This window comes from Aspergillus fischeri, genomic scaffold, assembly GCF_000149645.3.
Source record: "Aspergillus fischeri NRRL 181 1099437636249 genomic scaffold, whole genome shotgun sequence".
Lineage (NCBI taxonomy): Eukaryota > Fungi > Ascomycota > Eurotiomycetes > Eurotiales > Aspergillaceae > Aspergillus > Aspergillus fischeri.
The window spans coordinates 340,594-356,433 of NW_001509770.1; the positions used below are offsets into that span (position 1 = coordinate 340,594).

Below are 15,840 nucleotides of genomic sequence, written 5' to 3' on the forward strand. Positions count from 1 at the left end.
TATCCTTCCGATATAGTTACGCCTCATGAATCCCATATCTGTTATGTCCTATCCGCCTATTGGGTACTTGAAAATAGAATTATATCTCTACCCTTTAGCCTCAATCATTATCATGAATTTTAAATATACAACAGGAAATTCTGAGCCTATGTACAGTAGTGGTGAATAACGACAGTAGACACGCTAATCTATCACCAAGAATCAGCAATACGAAAACCACTCCGGATCTCGCACATCACTCATCCCCGTATCAGTCTCCCCAGCAGCCGTATTGCCACCAACATCCCTTGTATTAGCGAGGTCGGCAAACTCGAATCCGGAGACTGGATCGAGCTCCATCAGTTCATCCGCAACAGGAAGATGCTGTCCAAAGACTGCATCCCACTCGGCCCAGTCGAAGTTCAGGTTCGGATCGACCATGCTTGGCGGCGTGGGTGCTGCTCGTGGTTGCGAGGCAGGCAAGAACGTATCAATATAAGGCAAGGCGGCTGAGGACGATGTGAAGGCGGGCTGAGCGAAGGGGTTAGTCGAGCTGAGCGGTGGTATACTTTCCGGGGGAGAAATAGCCGAGCCAGTGAAAGTGGGTTCGACCGTGGGGATGGATGTTGCAGGGGACGTAGAGAATCGGAGATTAGAAACCACCTGGGGAGATGCAGGGACTGCACTTGGGACCGGAGGAGGTAGTTGGTATCGCAGGGGACTGGGCCGAGGGGCTAGATGTGAGCGTGTCATATTGTAGAACAATTTCGAGAAATCCGTCAGCTGCTTTCGTGAGGTCAATGGTGGGATAGTGGACGGGTTGCCGGACGCTTGGGTCGGGTATGCGTTTGAGACCGGAGAGTATTCGGGAGGTGTGGAGGGCACGCCCGCTCGGATCTGAGCCTGTTCGGTCCATAACCGCTGTGGATCTAGGCCTGCTTTTTGCCACGCCTTCTGGCGCAGTCGTCGGATCATATCCCATGCTTCGCGGCCTCCATCTTTCAAAGGTCGCTGAGTCGTGATGCCGTCCTCTCCGCCGACGACACCACCATCAGGACCTGAAAGTGAGAATATCTTGTCAATGAATGCCCGTGACTTGGAAGCCTCGGAGCTATACGGTCGTTCGTAGAGATCGATCAGCATGATCATGGTTGCGTGCATCGGCTGATGATTGCCGGGCCAGCTCCATTGGAAGGGCTGGAAGTCTGGGTCGGTGGCCAGGGATATAAACTTCTCCATAAAGCCGTGACAGTGACGCAGGGCGCTATCTCTATCAGAATCTCCCATTACAGCCTTGAAGAGCATCATCAGGCTTACCTTTGTCTAGCCGTCGGCCAGATACGGCTTTTGGCGTTCTTCAGAAACGGTTGATAAGCGACACAGAAAGCCTGTTCCAGAGAATTCATCAACAGTAATTCAATGATGTCGACCTTCGCATCTTACCTTATCAATGAATAGCGAGAGAAGTATTCTCGCCCATTTGTGAAAGGCTACGAGAACATGAGAATGATATTGTTCTGAACACCCATTTGGGCCGTCACCAGGTAGTTCGGTATCACCGGACCGAGCCTCAACCGGGGAGCGGGATGCGAAGGATCGTGATCTGTCCGAGTTAAGCGAGTGAATCTCTTGGTTCTTCGCTTCGGGAATTCTGTTGATGATCGAGTTCAGTTTGAGCTGGAGATCGACCAATATGGATCGAAGCTCCTCCATATCTCTTCGCGTGACAGGCTCAGTGCCTAGTTGGATCTTCATTATACGACGGACAGCACCTTGAAATGTCAAGTCAGCCATCTCGCCCGTAAGCAAGGCGTTGGAGGTCACTTACGGGCCATGACATATTTGCCCCGTGCTGACAGATAGTACACGTTTACCATCGATGGTCCGCCACAGATCGTCGGATCATCTGGGTTATCTCGTGGCCGCAGACCAGCAGCGACCAATCTCTCATACTGTTCGGCTTCGGCGGTGCCCAAGAGCGTGTCTTTGACTTCACTGGTCTCCTGGACATCCCAGTACTTTTCGTCACTGACGAGAGGTGGAAGTCCACTGGACATGGCGACAACGCCATCCATATGCACAATATGCCACCATATCCGGCGACGGTACTCTGCTTCGCAGGGTTCAATGCCGAAATTAGCAGGGTCCCGATGCAGGCCCATTGTTTGTGCAACACGCATAGAAAGACTAATGAATAAACTGCTCGTCAAAGGTTCTTCTTCTCTGGAGAGAATTGTCTGTACTAAAAGATAGGCAGCAAGGCCCTGTAATGATGGGCTTCGAGGAAAGGATATCTCGGTCAACCACCGTGTAACCTCGTCGTTGTAGGTCTTGGAAAGCGCAGAACGTGACGAGACATTAAACTCGGCCTTGATCGTCCGTATTGAGATCGTGACTGAGCCGCCATACCAGATAGCGTAGAGTAGCGGGATGAAAGATGGATCTGGACAAGGCTCCCCGGAGTAGCTGCTATAATCATACCAATCCCAAAAAGCATTATACAGTTTCAGGATAGTAGGTGGGTGAATGACCGGACTTATAGCATGAATCCCAGACATGAAGCCTTTGTAGAGTATATGGCTTTGTCGTTTGGTAGGAATATGGTCAAGCATGTCGGGCTCGACCACCTTGTCTTTGACGGACGGCGACTCGCTCGAGGGGAACAAGATGGACTTCTGAAAGGTCTCTCCACGAGAGAACCTGTCTCCAACTATCGCGTCGGGACTTTCCGCTGATATCGAGCTCTTCCACTGACGGTCGGGCGTCCTGACCACCTCATCACTATAGTTTTCGTTGCGTGCGGACTCGTGTGAGCGATTCTGGTCTCTGAGCAACTGATTGAGTTCATTGATCTGCTTTTTTCAGCTTGCGGCCCCAAGGCTAGATTACTTCAAGAATCAAAACATACCTCCTGGGAGATATAAGCCCAATAAGTCGTCCCCACATATCTAGTGTTTGTTTAGCCGAGCGTCCAGCTGCCCACGGCTCACGCGTATAACTTACCTCGACCTTCCGCCGTCCTCCAAACTTAGATGGCCTAGATTCAAGCTCCCGACAGGGTCGACCAGGTCAGTAGCATGACCAGCCGGTATAGGGAATTCGTCTCCGCTTGAGTCGACGCCGCGACGGGGACTGTCAGGTCGCGAATTGGCAGAGGACCTCGGTTGTGCACCGTTCGCTTGTCTAATTTCCGCGCTCATGGCCTCCATGCTCGCCCGTTGTTCCAGCAGCTGCCGCTCCATCTGCTCCCGCGGCTGATCCGTCTTGCTCAGTCGCTCTATCATCGAAGCCAACTTGTCTAGCCGAGCCTCGATCGCCTGCGACCTGAACTTCTTCCCATCAGAGTGCTCCGCTGGCCTCAGCTCGCCCTGAACCAACTGTATATAATCGACATCCCGGTCCAACGGTCGAGAAGTCTCTCTTCTTCGCTTGACGCCATGAGCGGTCTTGTCTTGACCGCTGCGCGAGGCAGCGTCTTTCTGTAGCGTTGCATCGTAAACGCACTCGGTCCCGTTCTTCGCGCAATTTCCGCAGACTGGATGTACCTTTGTCACTTTTAGCATGACCTCCGAAAGACAACAATGTAAGCGACGACAACCGAGGCGCATACCTTGTCGCATTTCACCTTTCGCCTCCGACAAGTATGACAACTGTAGCTCGCGCGGTTCCGAGTAATCTGGCGGCCCGCCGCACGACGACTTTTACCTGTAGCAGTTCTGCTCGGCGCAGGAGAACAAAACAATGGCCGAGGAGAGTTGTAGTCGGGTCGAAGCTGAGGCTTGGGCCCCGAACTCGGGGACCCGTAGCTGGGCAGGCTTCTCGTGGGGTCTGCGTTCATGATCCCTCGGTTGGGGGAATGGCGGGGTCGTCACTTCAATCCATCAACGCGTAGGGACATCGGAATGCTGCACGCGACTTGGCATCTGCAGCGCAAATGTTCGTTAATGTACATAAGGTTTCTGAGTCGGATCGGATGGTTTGTTGGAAATTAGTACGAACTACGGATCTGGGGAGATGACGCCTCCGGGGTAAATGTTGGTTATCGGAGACCATCAGCCAATGACGATTGCGGTGTATGAAGTTGCTGACTTTAACCATTCTAGACCTTCTTCAATTACTGTGTGCAACAAGATAGTTTAAAGGGTGGAATTGAATGCCAGTCTGGCAGGGGAATTCTATTGTAATCTTCACTGGAGAGAATTAAGCTGTCATGAATTCATGAGTTTGTATCAGAGAACAGCATAAATGGAAAATGCCATCCAGTCACCCACCGCACAACGCCTTTCGCCCATGCAATGCACCCAGAAGAGTAATAGATACAAAAATCAGATAGGTGACGGTGTTATATAAAGCTCTCGACATCAGGCCTTGCCCTTCTTCTTATCCTTCTTCTTCTTTTCGCTGCCACTCGCGGCGGACGGTTCGCCCATCATGCCAGCAAGATTGGGCATACCGGGGATCTGAGGCATTCCAGGCATTCCTCCCATGCTCTGCATCTCAGCCATGGCATCTTTGAGGGGGTTATCGCTAACACCTCCGCCACTGTAAGCGGGGGAATGGATCGGGAGGATCTTTCCAATCTTCCAGCCTCGAGGAGCTGGAGGAGCACCAGGAAGCTTCTCAGGCATCGGAAGGCCTTTGATTCTCAGACGGTAGGGTGATTCTTCGGTCGTGGGGTGAGCTTTGAGATACTGCGCAACGAGGATATAGAGATGGTGCTCTACAGCCAGTTAGTCTTAATTCGCGATCTGCGAGAGCGGAGAAAGGAATCGGAAAGCAGCCAGGGGCAGTGCACATACTGTTCTTGATCTTAGGATTGATAAGGTTACCATCCTCGTCCTTCAACATAACCCGTACTCGTCCCGGATTTGCCCAGTCCTTCGGGTGTAACTTCTCCGGCTCAAAGCCAACATTAAGGCCCAGCATCTGTACAGCATCGACAATGTCCCGAGCCAACGGATTCTCAATGGCAAGCTCTGTTCCGACCTTGCGGCCTTCGCCGCGGGATCGAGTCTTGTCGAAGTAGACTGGATATAAACATTGAAAATGCTTTGGAATCTCTCGGCGAGGCTCAGGAGCCGGTCTCATTGGGATGTTCGAAGCGCCGGGAGGAGGCATTGCAGCAGGGGAAAGGATGGAGGCTGAGGGGTCGGAGGGAGCGATCTCCTCTGGATCTGAGTCGTAGACCTCCTCGACTTGTGCGTGTCGTGACATTTTGCCGTGCGCTATTGTTGTAAATATCGGCGCAAAAAAAACTGAAGAAATATTATGAGTCAGAGCAGCGCAGCGACTGTCGGGGACGCGTTTAAGAGTAATGGTCGTTGTTGGGATCTTGAAGTCTGTCCTTTGAACGTTACTGTGCGGAACGGGGTTTTAGTGCGGAGCGGAGAGCTCAAGGTTCTTGTCAACAGTTTCCGCCTTGCAGCTGCACCACAACAAGTTGTCTCCATACCACTACAAGATGGAGCATGAATTTCTCAAGCAGAGGTCTTTTTAGTATCCTTGGCGATGTGTGAATGCCTGACTTCAAGGCCTGCTGGCATCCTTACAACTGACAGGTTTTTGAGGCAAATTGAAAATATGTAATTGACAACCCACACTCCTGCCAATCTGCAGGACGCTGCTAAATGAGAAATGATCAACTGAAACGAGCAGGTATAGGAAGCTTCAAGTGGTCAGATGCTATATGCTACTCCCAGCTCGTCATCCCTTCCTTTTGTGACCTGCCTTAACAGCTCTGTGGGATTGACTAAAGAGAACACAGTCGGCTTCGGAGACTCAGTCATACTACTTTTCTATTCGGCTTTAACAAGAAGCTGATTGTAACGGTCACGCCGGTACTGCAGCTAGGTCGCATGCTATGGCCTTTGGCATCGGTGTTCGACTGTTCATTCAGCGATGCCCAATTGCTATTTTACTCGGGAATATTCTCTTCACTGTCGCACAATTCAAACATTAAGCAAAACATGCCCAGAACCCTGTTGCATCATGCAAGTCGGGACATTGAACCAATTCAACATATGGTCACATCAGTCTCGATCAGGTGCCATTCCTTGCGATTGGGCTCCGGCACCGATTCTCTCGGCGGCCAAGGTCAATCAGGACAGCTCTCTCATTTACAGGATCAAGTCATGACAGAACAATGCGCAACCATTCTTGATCGGGTAGCCCTTATGCGAGCCAGCTGGGTATTCCTCTTCCAATGTGATATACTGCTGTAGTCGGAGATTGTGGTATCTGGTATCATAGACAAGCCGGCATAGGGGGTATACAGGTCTGTTGCAAGCTTAACGTACTCTCTCTGTTAGACAACCATGCAGGGTATTCGGCGCCATGATGGATGATCTGCATGATGGACTTTGAGTCATTACCGCCAATGTCAATGCTTTGGAGTTCACATCAAACTTCGTGATGAGATCCCATGAGATCCATTTTAAGACTTCATCAACGTTGTAACCATAATTTGTAGCCGATGAGAAGACAACTTATGGATACCCATTCCATCACTCTAGTGTAAAGTAGTATTACAAAATATCCATCCTCTACACGTGTGTACATCCCCTCAATTTGAAATTCACCCAGCTAATCAAGGAGTGATACCTTGTAGTTGATATCTGGGCGACAACGCAGATTGGACCAGACTTAACCGAGAAATGCCGAAGAAAGAATAGCGTGATGGCTTGTCGGCGGTCAAAGCCAATCGTAGTCTCGGCTTTATGGAGTACATCGATCGGCATGCCGAAACGCCCCCGCTTTGGAGAACGAAGCTGGGGTATTGAGGGAGACGTTGGTGATAACGGCACCACCCCAGTACAGTGGGCTGGACGCGTATAAATAGGTTATTCTTTCTTACCATCTGCGATACTTTGTGCTACTTAAGCCATCCTACTCATCGTTGAATTGACCTTTCTTTCATTCCACATCTTCTGGCATAGTACCAAAGCTTCTTTCAGTATGACTCAAACGGGTGTGTATTACCTAAGGTACACCTATGTTCCTCCGCCTAACATCGCATAGCATCCAATACTCGCAGTGCTGTTCTGCATAGAGACACACGCTTTATTCCCAAGAAAGCCGTCGGCGGTAAAGGCAGCTATATCTTCTTGGAGGACGGAACCAAATTCCTCGATTCCACAGGCGGTGCTGCCGTTTCTTGTCTGGGCCACGGCCACGAGAAGGTAACTCAGGCTGTTGCTGACCAGCTCAACCAGCTTGCCTACTGCCACACTGCTTTCTTCGGTACCGAGGTATCGGAAGAACTTGCTCGATTCCTTTGTGATTCGACGGGGGGCAAGCTTTCCAAGCTTTATGTCGTCAGCTCTGGTTCGCGACCGTCCTCAAGTTCAAGACAAGAAATACACCGATTTGCTAACTTAGTGGGTTACACACACAGGCTCCGAGGCCGTCGAAGCAGCACTTAAACTCGCACGCCAGTACTTCCTCGAAATATCACCGGCCCAACCGCAACGAACCCGGTTTATCGCGCGCCTGCCGTCCTACCATGGAATCACACTCGGCGCCCTAGCAACAGGAGGCCACGTCCTACGTCGCCAGCCCTTCGAGCCTCTTCTCGCGCAAAACACCTCGCACGTCTCGCCATGCTACGCTTATCGCGGAAAGAAAGAGCACGAATCGGACGCAGATTACGTCGCGCGACTAGCTGCAGAGCTGGATGCGGAGTTCCAGCGAGTGGGACCAGAGACTGTTTGCGCCTTTATCGCTGAGCCGGTAGTCGGTGCGGTGAGTATTCCACACCCAATCCATCAGTCGTCACCGTTTGCCTCGCATGCTAATCCTAATCTCGACATTCTGGGTATCTAGGCCCTCGGCGCCGTCCCTGCCGTCCCAGGCTACTTCCCGGCCATGAAAACCATCTGTGAAAAATACGGAGCGCTTTTCATTCTCGACGAAGTGATGAGCGGCATGGGTCGGTGCGGCACCTTGCACGCATGGGAAGACGAGGGCGTTGTTCCCGACCTGCAGACTATCGGTAAGGCACTCGGAGGAGGATACGCCCCCGTTTCTGGTCTCTTGATCGGCGAGAAGATCGTGCAGGCGATGGACAAGGGTACTGGCGTCTTTCGACATGGACAGACGTACCAAGGTCACCCCGTCGCTTGTGCGGCTGCGTTGGCCGTTCAGAAGACCATCAAGGAAGAAAAACTGCTTGAGAATGTGCGGGCCATGGGTACTCACCTGGAAAAACGACTCAGAGCGCGCTTGCAGGCGCATCCGAACGTGGGGGATATAAGAGGGAAGGGGTTGTTCTGGGGAGTACGTCGCCATCTATGTATGCATATCGAAAGGAATATGCTGACTGACGCTGTTATAGATTGAGTTTGTCAAGGACAAGACCACAAAGGAGCCTTTTGCTCCAGAGACTGCCGTCGCCTTCCACGTCCAAGAGACTGGCCTGAAGCCGGTCCATGGGATCTCCTTATATGCAGCGAGCGGATGCGTTGATGGCATACGCGGTGACCATGTCCTTCTCGCTCCTCCTTATAATGTGACTAAGGAGGAAATTGATATCATCGTTGAGACGACGGGTAAGGTGGTTGAAGAGGTTTTCGCGAACATCGGCATTATCTAAAGGACAGTAATACTCTACAGCAGTTGATTATGCCTTTTATGACTACTCGAGCGCCGGAATGGCATCATTAATGACTGTATTGAGATCAGATTGCACTCGTATTGCAGAATCTATATGTTCATTCAGAGTTTCCGAATGATAAATGACCTTCGCCGAAAACACCTCCTTGTCTTTGGCCATGGATCCCTCACTTCCTCACTGTCAGGAGTATGCACTGTTGTTACACATTAGGACGAAACATATTTAGGCCTTTGCCTCAATCTCAGTACTCTTCGAAAGAGCCACCTTGTTGCCTTGCGTTCCATTTGCGACGGGGGCTGCCGGAGGCCCTTCCCCCCACATGCTCGCGACAGTCTCCACAGCCCGTTCAATGACCACGCGGACTCTATCTCTGAGCACGGCGTTTGCACACTCGACCTCGAAATTTTCGAGCCATACCCGCGCGACGTGTTTATCAACCTTGATCTCAATTCCAGGATAAGGGATCCCAAGTGCTTGTAGACGAGCAAGTTCTGCCGCCTCAATTTGTTCCGTGCTCTCGTCCTCTTCATCCTCCTCGACGTCCTCTTGAGACTCGGCAGGAGTCTCACCTGCAGCATCTGATTCGGTCTTGACGGCGGCTGATACCGACGGATCGCCCTTGGTCGTGCTGTTCGCACGAATACCAGGAGGAATGCGCGGTCGTTCAATGGGAGCAATATCCGATCCAAATTGCGCCTCTAGCATCATGAGCAGATTCTCAAATGTCTCTTCAGGTCCTTGGTGGGCATGGGGATTAGGTAGTTTCAGATCGCTATGATGGTGATGATGATGTTTGAGCTTTGCGGATTCTGAGGTATTCAGTCAGCATCAAAATATTCCGTGAATGAGAAAAGGATCAGCATACGCTTGACCGATGCAGGACTGCTCTCAACCGTGAGCAGCACCGCCATAACTGCGTCGGCAACACCGTCATTCATCATGTTTCCCTCCCATTCCAGTTCTACCTCACGAGTCCGAGAGTGATAGCGGATGAGAACGCAGCCCATGACGAGATATGTCTGCGTCTCCTCCATCGGAATCTCCTCATCTGCCGGCTCTTCTTCCATCTCGTGCTCTCCGTTGACGGCCTTTGTGGACTCTTCTTTGATCTTACCCTGCTCGCTGCTACCGAGTTCTTCGATAGCGCCAAAGGTACCCTCAAGTGCCCATCGGATAAGATCCATACTTGCAGAGCTAAGTGTGATATGCTGCTTGCATGTTATGGTCGTTGTTGTTAAACCAGCATACTCGCGGAGGTCATCAGGCGCCATCAGCGACAGATCAAATCCATTCTGAACCAAGACACCGGACATTAAACGGCCATCGTCCTGATCCGAAGGAGGAGCGACTTGGGCTAATTTACCGACAACTTTCGCGACCTTGTCTTTTCTAAATGGGATGCGAACTTCATCGCAATTCGCTGGAGTATAGACTTTGACTTTGACGGTTTTGTCGGCATTGAGACTGAGTAATTTTGACTTGAGTCGCATCATCTGATGCTTCTCGCCGTGAACAAGAATCTGGGAGATATGAGACCACTGACTCATTGGTTAAGGATTCAGGAGTTACTCACCACAACAGGCGCGGCCACCTCCTCGATAAAGTTACGGTTCTCGACACCGTCTACATGGGCCGCAAAGCTGATTTCGTCCACCGTACATCTCCGGGGTATCATGATCTTCTGTTCCTCGTCTGTGCCGGCGAGCCCTCGTCGCGAGACTCCGCCCGCCGATCGTGACATCACGGCAGGTATCTGTTCAGGCTCGTTAAGCAGCTGCTTGGCCATTGTTCCCTCCACGCTGTATCCAGTCATAACAACGCCGTTACGTTCGTTTGGAGCCCATCTCTCTAACAGTTCCCTACTTGTTCCTGTTTGGAGCATACCGGGTGAAGCTAGCATGACGCATCCGCCTAAATCGTCAAAACGCTCCAGACTCCGGAGGCTCCTGACGAACTTGAAGTCCCATGGCCCTGCACTGGCACTCTTGTCACCACTGGCTTCCGCCTCCGCCATGCGCTGACGAAACAGCCGTTTGATGTTGTCGTTCATGGCGCCTATGTAGGTCTGGTACACAACCATGCATCGTCTAGCAGTATTTCCAATGTAGTAGATGGGTATTTTTTGCAACTCGGGATGTGTTTCCCAATATTCGTCGAGAATCAGGAGCAACTCTTGAGCCCGCCCGAGAGCAAAAACAGGCATCAGAACCCTACCCCCGCGGTTCAGAATCCCCGTTATTGACTTCATGAGAGCCGCTTCCCTCTCCAGCCGCGGAGGATTAGTCGATATACCGAATGTGGACTCGGTAATTAGGACATCGATTTTGATACCCTTGGGTACCTCTGCCGGGATCAGATGCCTGTCTTCTTCCCGAGAGTAATCACCGGTGAAAAGGATATTCAAGCCAGCTATCGAGACCAAAAACATAGCAGCCCCCAGTACATGACCAGCCGGAAAAGGCGTAATGCGGATGCTATTTATCGTGTGGGTCGTGTTGAAATCGATCGTCTCAATCAAAGGCAAGGTAGACAAGTGATCATGTTCAGTATACAACGTTGTGCGTTGATCAGACGATGAGGCCGTATTGCTGACTCGCACATTGTCCTGGATGAGCCATTTATAGATGGCTTTGGTCGCATGTGTCATGAACACTCGGCCCTTGAAATTCGTCTTGCTGAGGACGTAGGGAAGGGCGGAAGAGTGATCGACGTGAAAGCTAAGATGGAAGAGCAAACTTATCAGCCAACTTTCTAAGATAAACTAGAAGAGCCAGAAAAATCTAGGATGCCAGGGTGTCCGAAACTTCCACCGTGCGAGCACCAATATCGAGATACAAACAAGAAACAGGAAAATTAACAGCAGGTATGTATTGTATTGTATGGCTCATGTACATGGATCTAGGACCGGTATCACTGAAGCAGATGTGCTCTCCACAGACTGCAGCAAGGGCCCTGAAATGTCGACGCCCACGCGGCCCCTCTGGAGTGCGATGTAACATCGAAGGTTGTCGTCGGAAAAATAAAGTATCAGATGGGAAGGAACAATCCACGTACTGGCTTATGAGAAGAATATCAACCGTGCTCAGGTCGAACTCGTCAAAGAATGGGAGAGCCGAAAATCCTTCTTTCGCAGGATGCATGCCCGCATCGAGCTATATTGGCCATCAGTTGATTGTCGCCAAACAAGGAGGGAGATTGCACTACACACCATCACTGTTTTCCCTTTGTACTGAATGATATGGCATGACCGACCGACTTCATTACCTCCGCCTAAGCAGTAGAAAGCAAGTTCATCAGATGGATCAACGGGTTCGTCATCGACGGCGGCGTTCAACGCCGACGCCTTGCGCTTGGTCGCCATGAAGTGAGGCCTAGAGTATGAGATGAGGGATTCACAGCATTGAGAGATGAGATCGTAGGCTTATAGGGGTTGTAGAGTCGTGAGTCAAGCACTCTGGATCTTCAATCTTGAAAACTGCTTTGTTTTGTATCTCAAACAGCGCGAAATAAACCGGCCATCGAGTACCATACAAGACAAGACTTTCAGGATTGGAAAGAAGATAAAGTAATCATGGATCAAAGCACCAAATATGATTCAATCAATGATCTCAACTTCTGTCACCCACAGCTGAACCACCCTTCACTCAGATGGTCTTTTCGCTCACAACTGCTTTGAAAGAGTGAAGCCGCCGGTTCTCTCTTCTGCTGACATAGCATGCACGTGACCTGCAGCTCCCTGTGCGGGATCCTGAGCAAGCAAACCTCGTCGAGTAAAAGCTCCCTTCCCATCCGCGAGCAACACATTCAAGTCAGTCAACCACCACAACCTCGATCCATAACCTGCTTCGGCTCTCCCGGCGGCGGCTTCCCGCGATTTTATGTCGACCTAAGCGTCCTGAGATGGTTACGGCTGGCGGCGGCGGCGGTTCGAGCAGTCCGCTCACATTTTCAACTCACGCGCGGACATCTTCATAGTCGCGACACATTCTCGATACCTACCGCATTTCTATCTGCTGGCTCGAAACCCAAGCATCTTGACCATCATGGCGCAAACTCAGCCTCAGCAGTTTGCTCAATCAATGTCTCCTCCTGTATCCTCACCTTCACCTAGTGCACCGTCCCCGGTCAATGGAGGCGGCATCCCTCCACCGTCTAAGCGACAGCGCCTTTCTCCTCTTCCGCAATCCCAATCCCCATACGCATCTCCCAGCTTTGGGACGTTGCAGCTACCGTCAAATCAACCAACCCCGACTCCCATGAATGGAATCAACATGAGTGGGATGCCTCAAACACCCGCCCCGCCACCACCCCCGGGCACAATGGGACCACCTTCTAGGCCGGTAGAAAAGGCGACAGATGCTGCCGAGCTAACAGATGTTCTGGCGTCGTCTGGAATTGATGTCAGAGAAGAAGAGGCCTTTCTCACGAGTAGTTACTCGGCTCCAGGTGTTCAAGCGCAACAGCCCTTAAGAGTACAACAACCACCGCCACCGCAACAGCAACCTCAACTAGCCCTCAATACTTCTTTCGCCTCCCAAGCCTCTACTACCGGGACAATTTCCACCACCCCCAGTTTCAGCGAACCGTCCCAGTTCAAGCCGCAAACCACACAAGACTCTTTCTACACCGAACCGGCGTCGCAACCACCTGCGCCGTTCAAAGACCCTAATGAGCCGACACGGGAAGACACCGAAGCAGCCAGACGCGCACAATACCATCTACAAGAGCCTTTCTTACTGACGAAGGTACTGGAACAAAGACTCCAGAGACGCGGCTTTGAACTTGGTGTTCGCATACCGGCAGAGGGCTTATTTCACCCTGTACCAGGTCGTCCTCAGCCTATTGAGGTTACTGGACCGGATGGCTCGTCCATCGTGCGTACGGGGAAAACTATCCTAAACCAGGAAGGGGCCCCTTTGGTTGATATATTGAATTTAATGTCGATTGCTTGCGAGGAACGGTTGCGCACAGTGGTCGACTATTCCTCGACACTTGCGAGAAGCAGGCGAGCCCATTCTCATGGAAAGGTTCCTATCGAATGGAAGGACCTCGCAGAATCATCTGGCCCAGTGAACGGTGGTGTGGACAACCCTCAGACACCACTCAAACGTAAGTATCACATTCAGATCAGGAGTTTTCGGATGCTAACAAGCACGAAGGGCCTCATTCAGCGACTCATGCAGCGGCGACCTTGACCGAGAAATATCGTTTACTCATGGAGAAGGACGTGTCCAGTGAAGAGGCTCGTGCCGCCAAACGCGCGAAGCGCAGTGCAAACGCTATCCTCGGGGAAGGTGTTTTGCCCAGAGCAGACTCTGTCGACGTACCAGGTTCCGGTGCATCGACTCCAATCGCAGAAAAAGCCCCGAGCCTCGACAAGAAAGGTTTGTCGAAGAAGGAAGCAAAGAAACTGATGGATGCAAAGGCCAGCGAGGCTCAGCAACATCAGCAATCTGTGGAGACTGCCCGATTGGCCACGAATAGCATGCTGTCTGGCCGTATGTTCGGAGCCAAAAAATCATACTCATGGCTGAATCGAGGCCCGGCTACTCCCAGTGGCTTCGCCACTCCGTCACGAGTCAACACCGCACCTCTCACCACTGGCGCGGAGAAGACTGGCCGCACTGGAGAGCCAGCTCCTGTCCCTACTAAACACCTTGGGTCTTGGCGTGAAGACAAAGCGAAGGGTGCCGGAATTCAAGTCCGCGATATCTTGTTCATGCTCGAAATGGATGGCAGAGGCTCCCGGCATGTGCAGAAAGCGTATTCCAAGGACTTCAAAGAAGACCGAGCGGACTAGTTCGTTTAGCTTACTCTCATATCTATTTGTCTGTCACCGAGATAAGTGGCAGAGCTTGTTATTGATCTATGTTTCGAGCTCCGCGCAGTGACTACGCAGGTCCGTCGTTCTTGGCGTTGCGGTTCACCTTTCATTCAAATGGGATGTTCTCCTGCTCTTCGAGGCACGGTTTTGTGTCTTTATGTATGCATTTTCATGAGGCGAAACAGGGGCACTGCATTCTACTCTGTTCTTATTCAGATCACATAAAATGATTCGATCACCTTGGAATGCAGAATCGTTATCATCGAACTACCTGGCTTATACCCTCGCATGTAGAATAAAGCAAATTGTTATGAAATTTCCGCGACGGCATACGAATCTCAATTGATCCTCTCTGTCCTAGCTTGCCAGCATGAAGCCTAACACGACCATTACTCGCCGCCTTATCTAGCGCCTTGACGAGGCTAATCAATATCTGGAAGGATACAATCATCAAGAAAAGTAAGCACTCTGATCATTTTCAAGATCTCGAGTCTCTTCGTGTTTAAATCAGTGCATATTGCAAGATCGATCCAGACAAAGTGGATGCGGTAATATCTACTACTACTAGTACATAGCTTGAGTGAAAGTCACTAGATCCACAGTCGATATTTGAATCTCTCAAGCCTCGGAGTTAGAGATTCGAAACCCCGATTTGCAACCTTCGCTCTGCAATCTCTGAAAACATAAGAGATAGTTAAATGGGACATACAAGTAGTATAGACCACAAAAGCATGAATTCATGATTTCTGGCATATTTTGCATATATCCTTAGCTTGTCGAGGAATGCATTCAGGAGTCACTCTGATGGATTATATGATGTCAGTGTACGGAGGAGTAACCACAGAGGTAGGCCGAAAAGTGGAGGGGCCAAGAGGGTTCACAACGGAGGGACGGCACCATATCCAAAACGAGTTAGTGTATGAGAGAAACTCATGAGATACATTGATCAGTTCCTACGGCGGGCAGGATCAACCATTGGTGCAGTTGCTATGCCATCGCCACAGCTATTCCAATGACCGTCTCAATGAGAATGTTCCAGGGTGGTGGTGAATGCTGGGGTAACAGAAGAAAATGAGCCTATCTCAACTGAGACATGTTCTCGGATGTTTATCAGAAAACCCCACTTTGGGTGGCTCAAAATCAGACAAGAGACAGACATCTGTGGTCCTAGGCGGTCAATCAGCATCCCATTCACATTATTCATCTGACGCTATGGGCTCTGCCGGTGTTGCCCCCAGCGGATTTACTATGTAGATGGCTGAATTCGATGAGCCTTGCGATCTGCGCCATCTGCTTACGCGAAGGATGCAACAGGACTTTGGAGACAGTCTGAAAAGGCACAACCAGCGAAGCAAGGATAGATAGTTTTTCTCGAATCCCTCATTGCTTTTCGAGGAAAAAAGGCATACAGCACGATACTGAAGTT

General features: G+C 50.9%; 5 protein-coding genes across 5 annotated transcripts; 2 read left to right on the forward strand and 3 right to left on the reverse strand.

The window, feature by feature from the left end:
- Positions 1–201: 201 nt before the first annotated feature.
- Positions 202–3,542, reverse strand: NFIA_008530 (putative C6 transcription factor; the record flags this gene model as incomplete). Its single annotated transcript, XM_001264072.1, has 6 exons — positions 202–1,249; positions 1,297–1,367; positions 1,423–1,751; positions 1,808–2,831; positions 2,888–2,927; positions 2,983–3,542. 6 exons carry the CDS (start codon positions 3,540–3,542, stop codon positions 202–204), a joined length of 3,072 nt encoding a protein of 1,023 aa, XP_001264073.1.
- Positions 3,543–4,340: 798 nt separating this feature from the next.
- Positions 4,341–5,193, reverse strand: NFIA_008540 (RNA-binding signal recognition particle subunit SEC65; the record flags this gene model as incomplete). The annotated part of the gene is made up of 2 exons (XM_001264073.1): positions 4,341–4,699; positions 4,779–5,193. The coding sequence occupies 2 exons, from the start codon at positions 5,191–5,193 to the stop codon at positions 4,341–4,343; spliced, it is 774 nt and encodes a 257-aa protein (XP_001264074.1).
- A 1,740-nt stretch (positions 5,194–6,933) lies between these two features.
- Positions 6,934–8,569, forward strand: NFIA_008550 (aminotransferase, class III; the record flags this gene model as incomplete). The annotated part of the gene is made up of 5 exons (XM_001264074.1): positions 6,934–6,946; positions 6,997–7,302; positions 7,373–7,719; positions 7,801–8,253; positions 8,312–8,569. 5 exons carry the CDS (start codon positions 6,934–6,936, stop codon positions 8,567–8,569), a joined length of 1,377 nt encoding a protein of 458 aa, XP_001264075.1.
- A 243-nt stretch (positions 8,570–8,812) lies between these two features.
- On the reverse strand, positions 8,813–11,951 carry ysh1 (cleavage polyadenylation factor subunit YSH1; the record flags this gene model as incomplete). Its single annotated transcript, XM_001264075.1, has 5 exons — positions 8,813–9,399; positions 9,456–10,110; positions 10,164–11,307; positions 11,645–11,742; positions 11,799–11,951. The coding sequence occupies 5 exons, from the start codon at positions 11,949–11,951 to the stop codon at positions 8,813–8,815; spliced, it is 2,637 nt and encodes an 878-aa protein (XP_001264076.1).
- Positions 11,952–12,633: 682 nt separating this feature from the next.
- Positions 12,634–14,390, forward strand: NFIA_008570 (uncharacterized protein; the record flags this gene model as incomplete). Its single annotated transcript, XM_001264076.1, has 2 exons — positions 12,634–13,699; positions 13,750–14,390. 2 exons carry the CDS (start codon positions 12,634–12,636, stop codon positions 14,388–14,390), a joined length of 1,707 nt encoding a protein of 568 aa, XP_001264077.1.
- Positions 14,391–15,840: the final 1,450 nt, after the last annotated feature.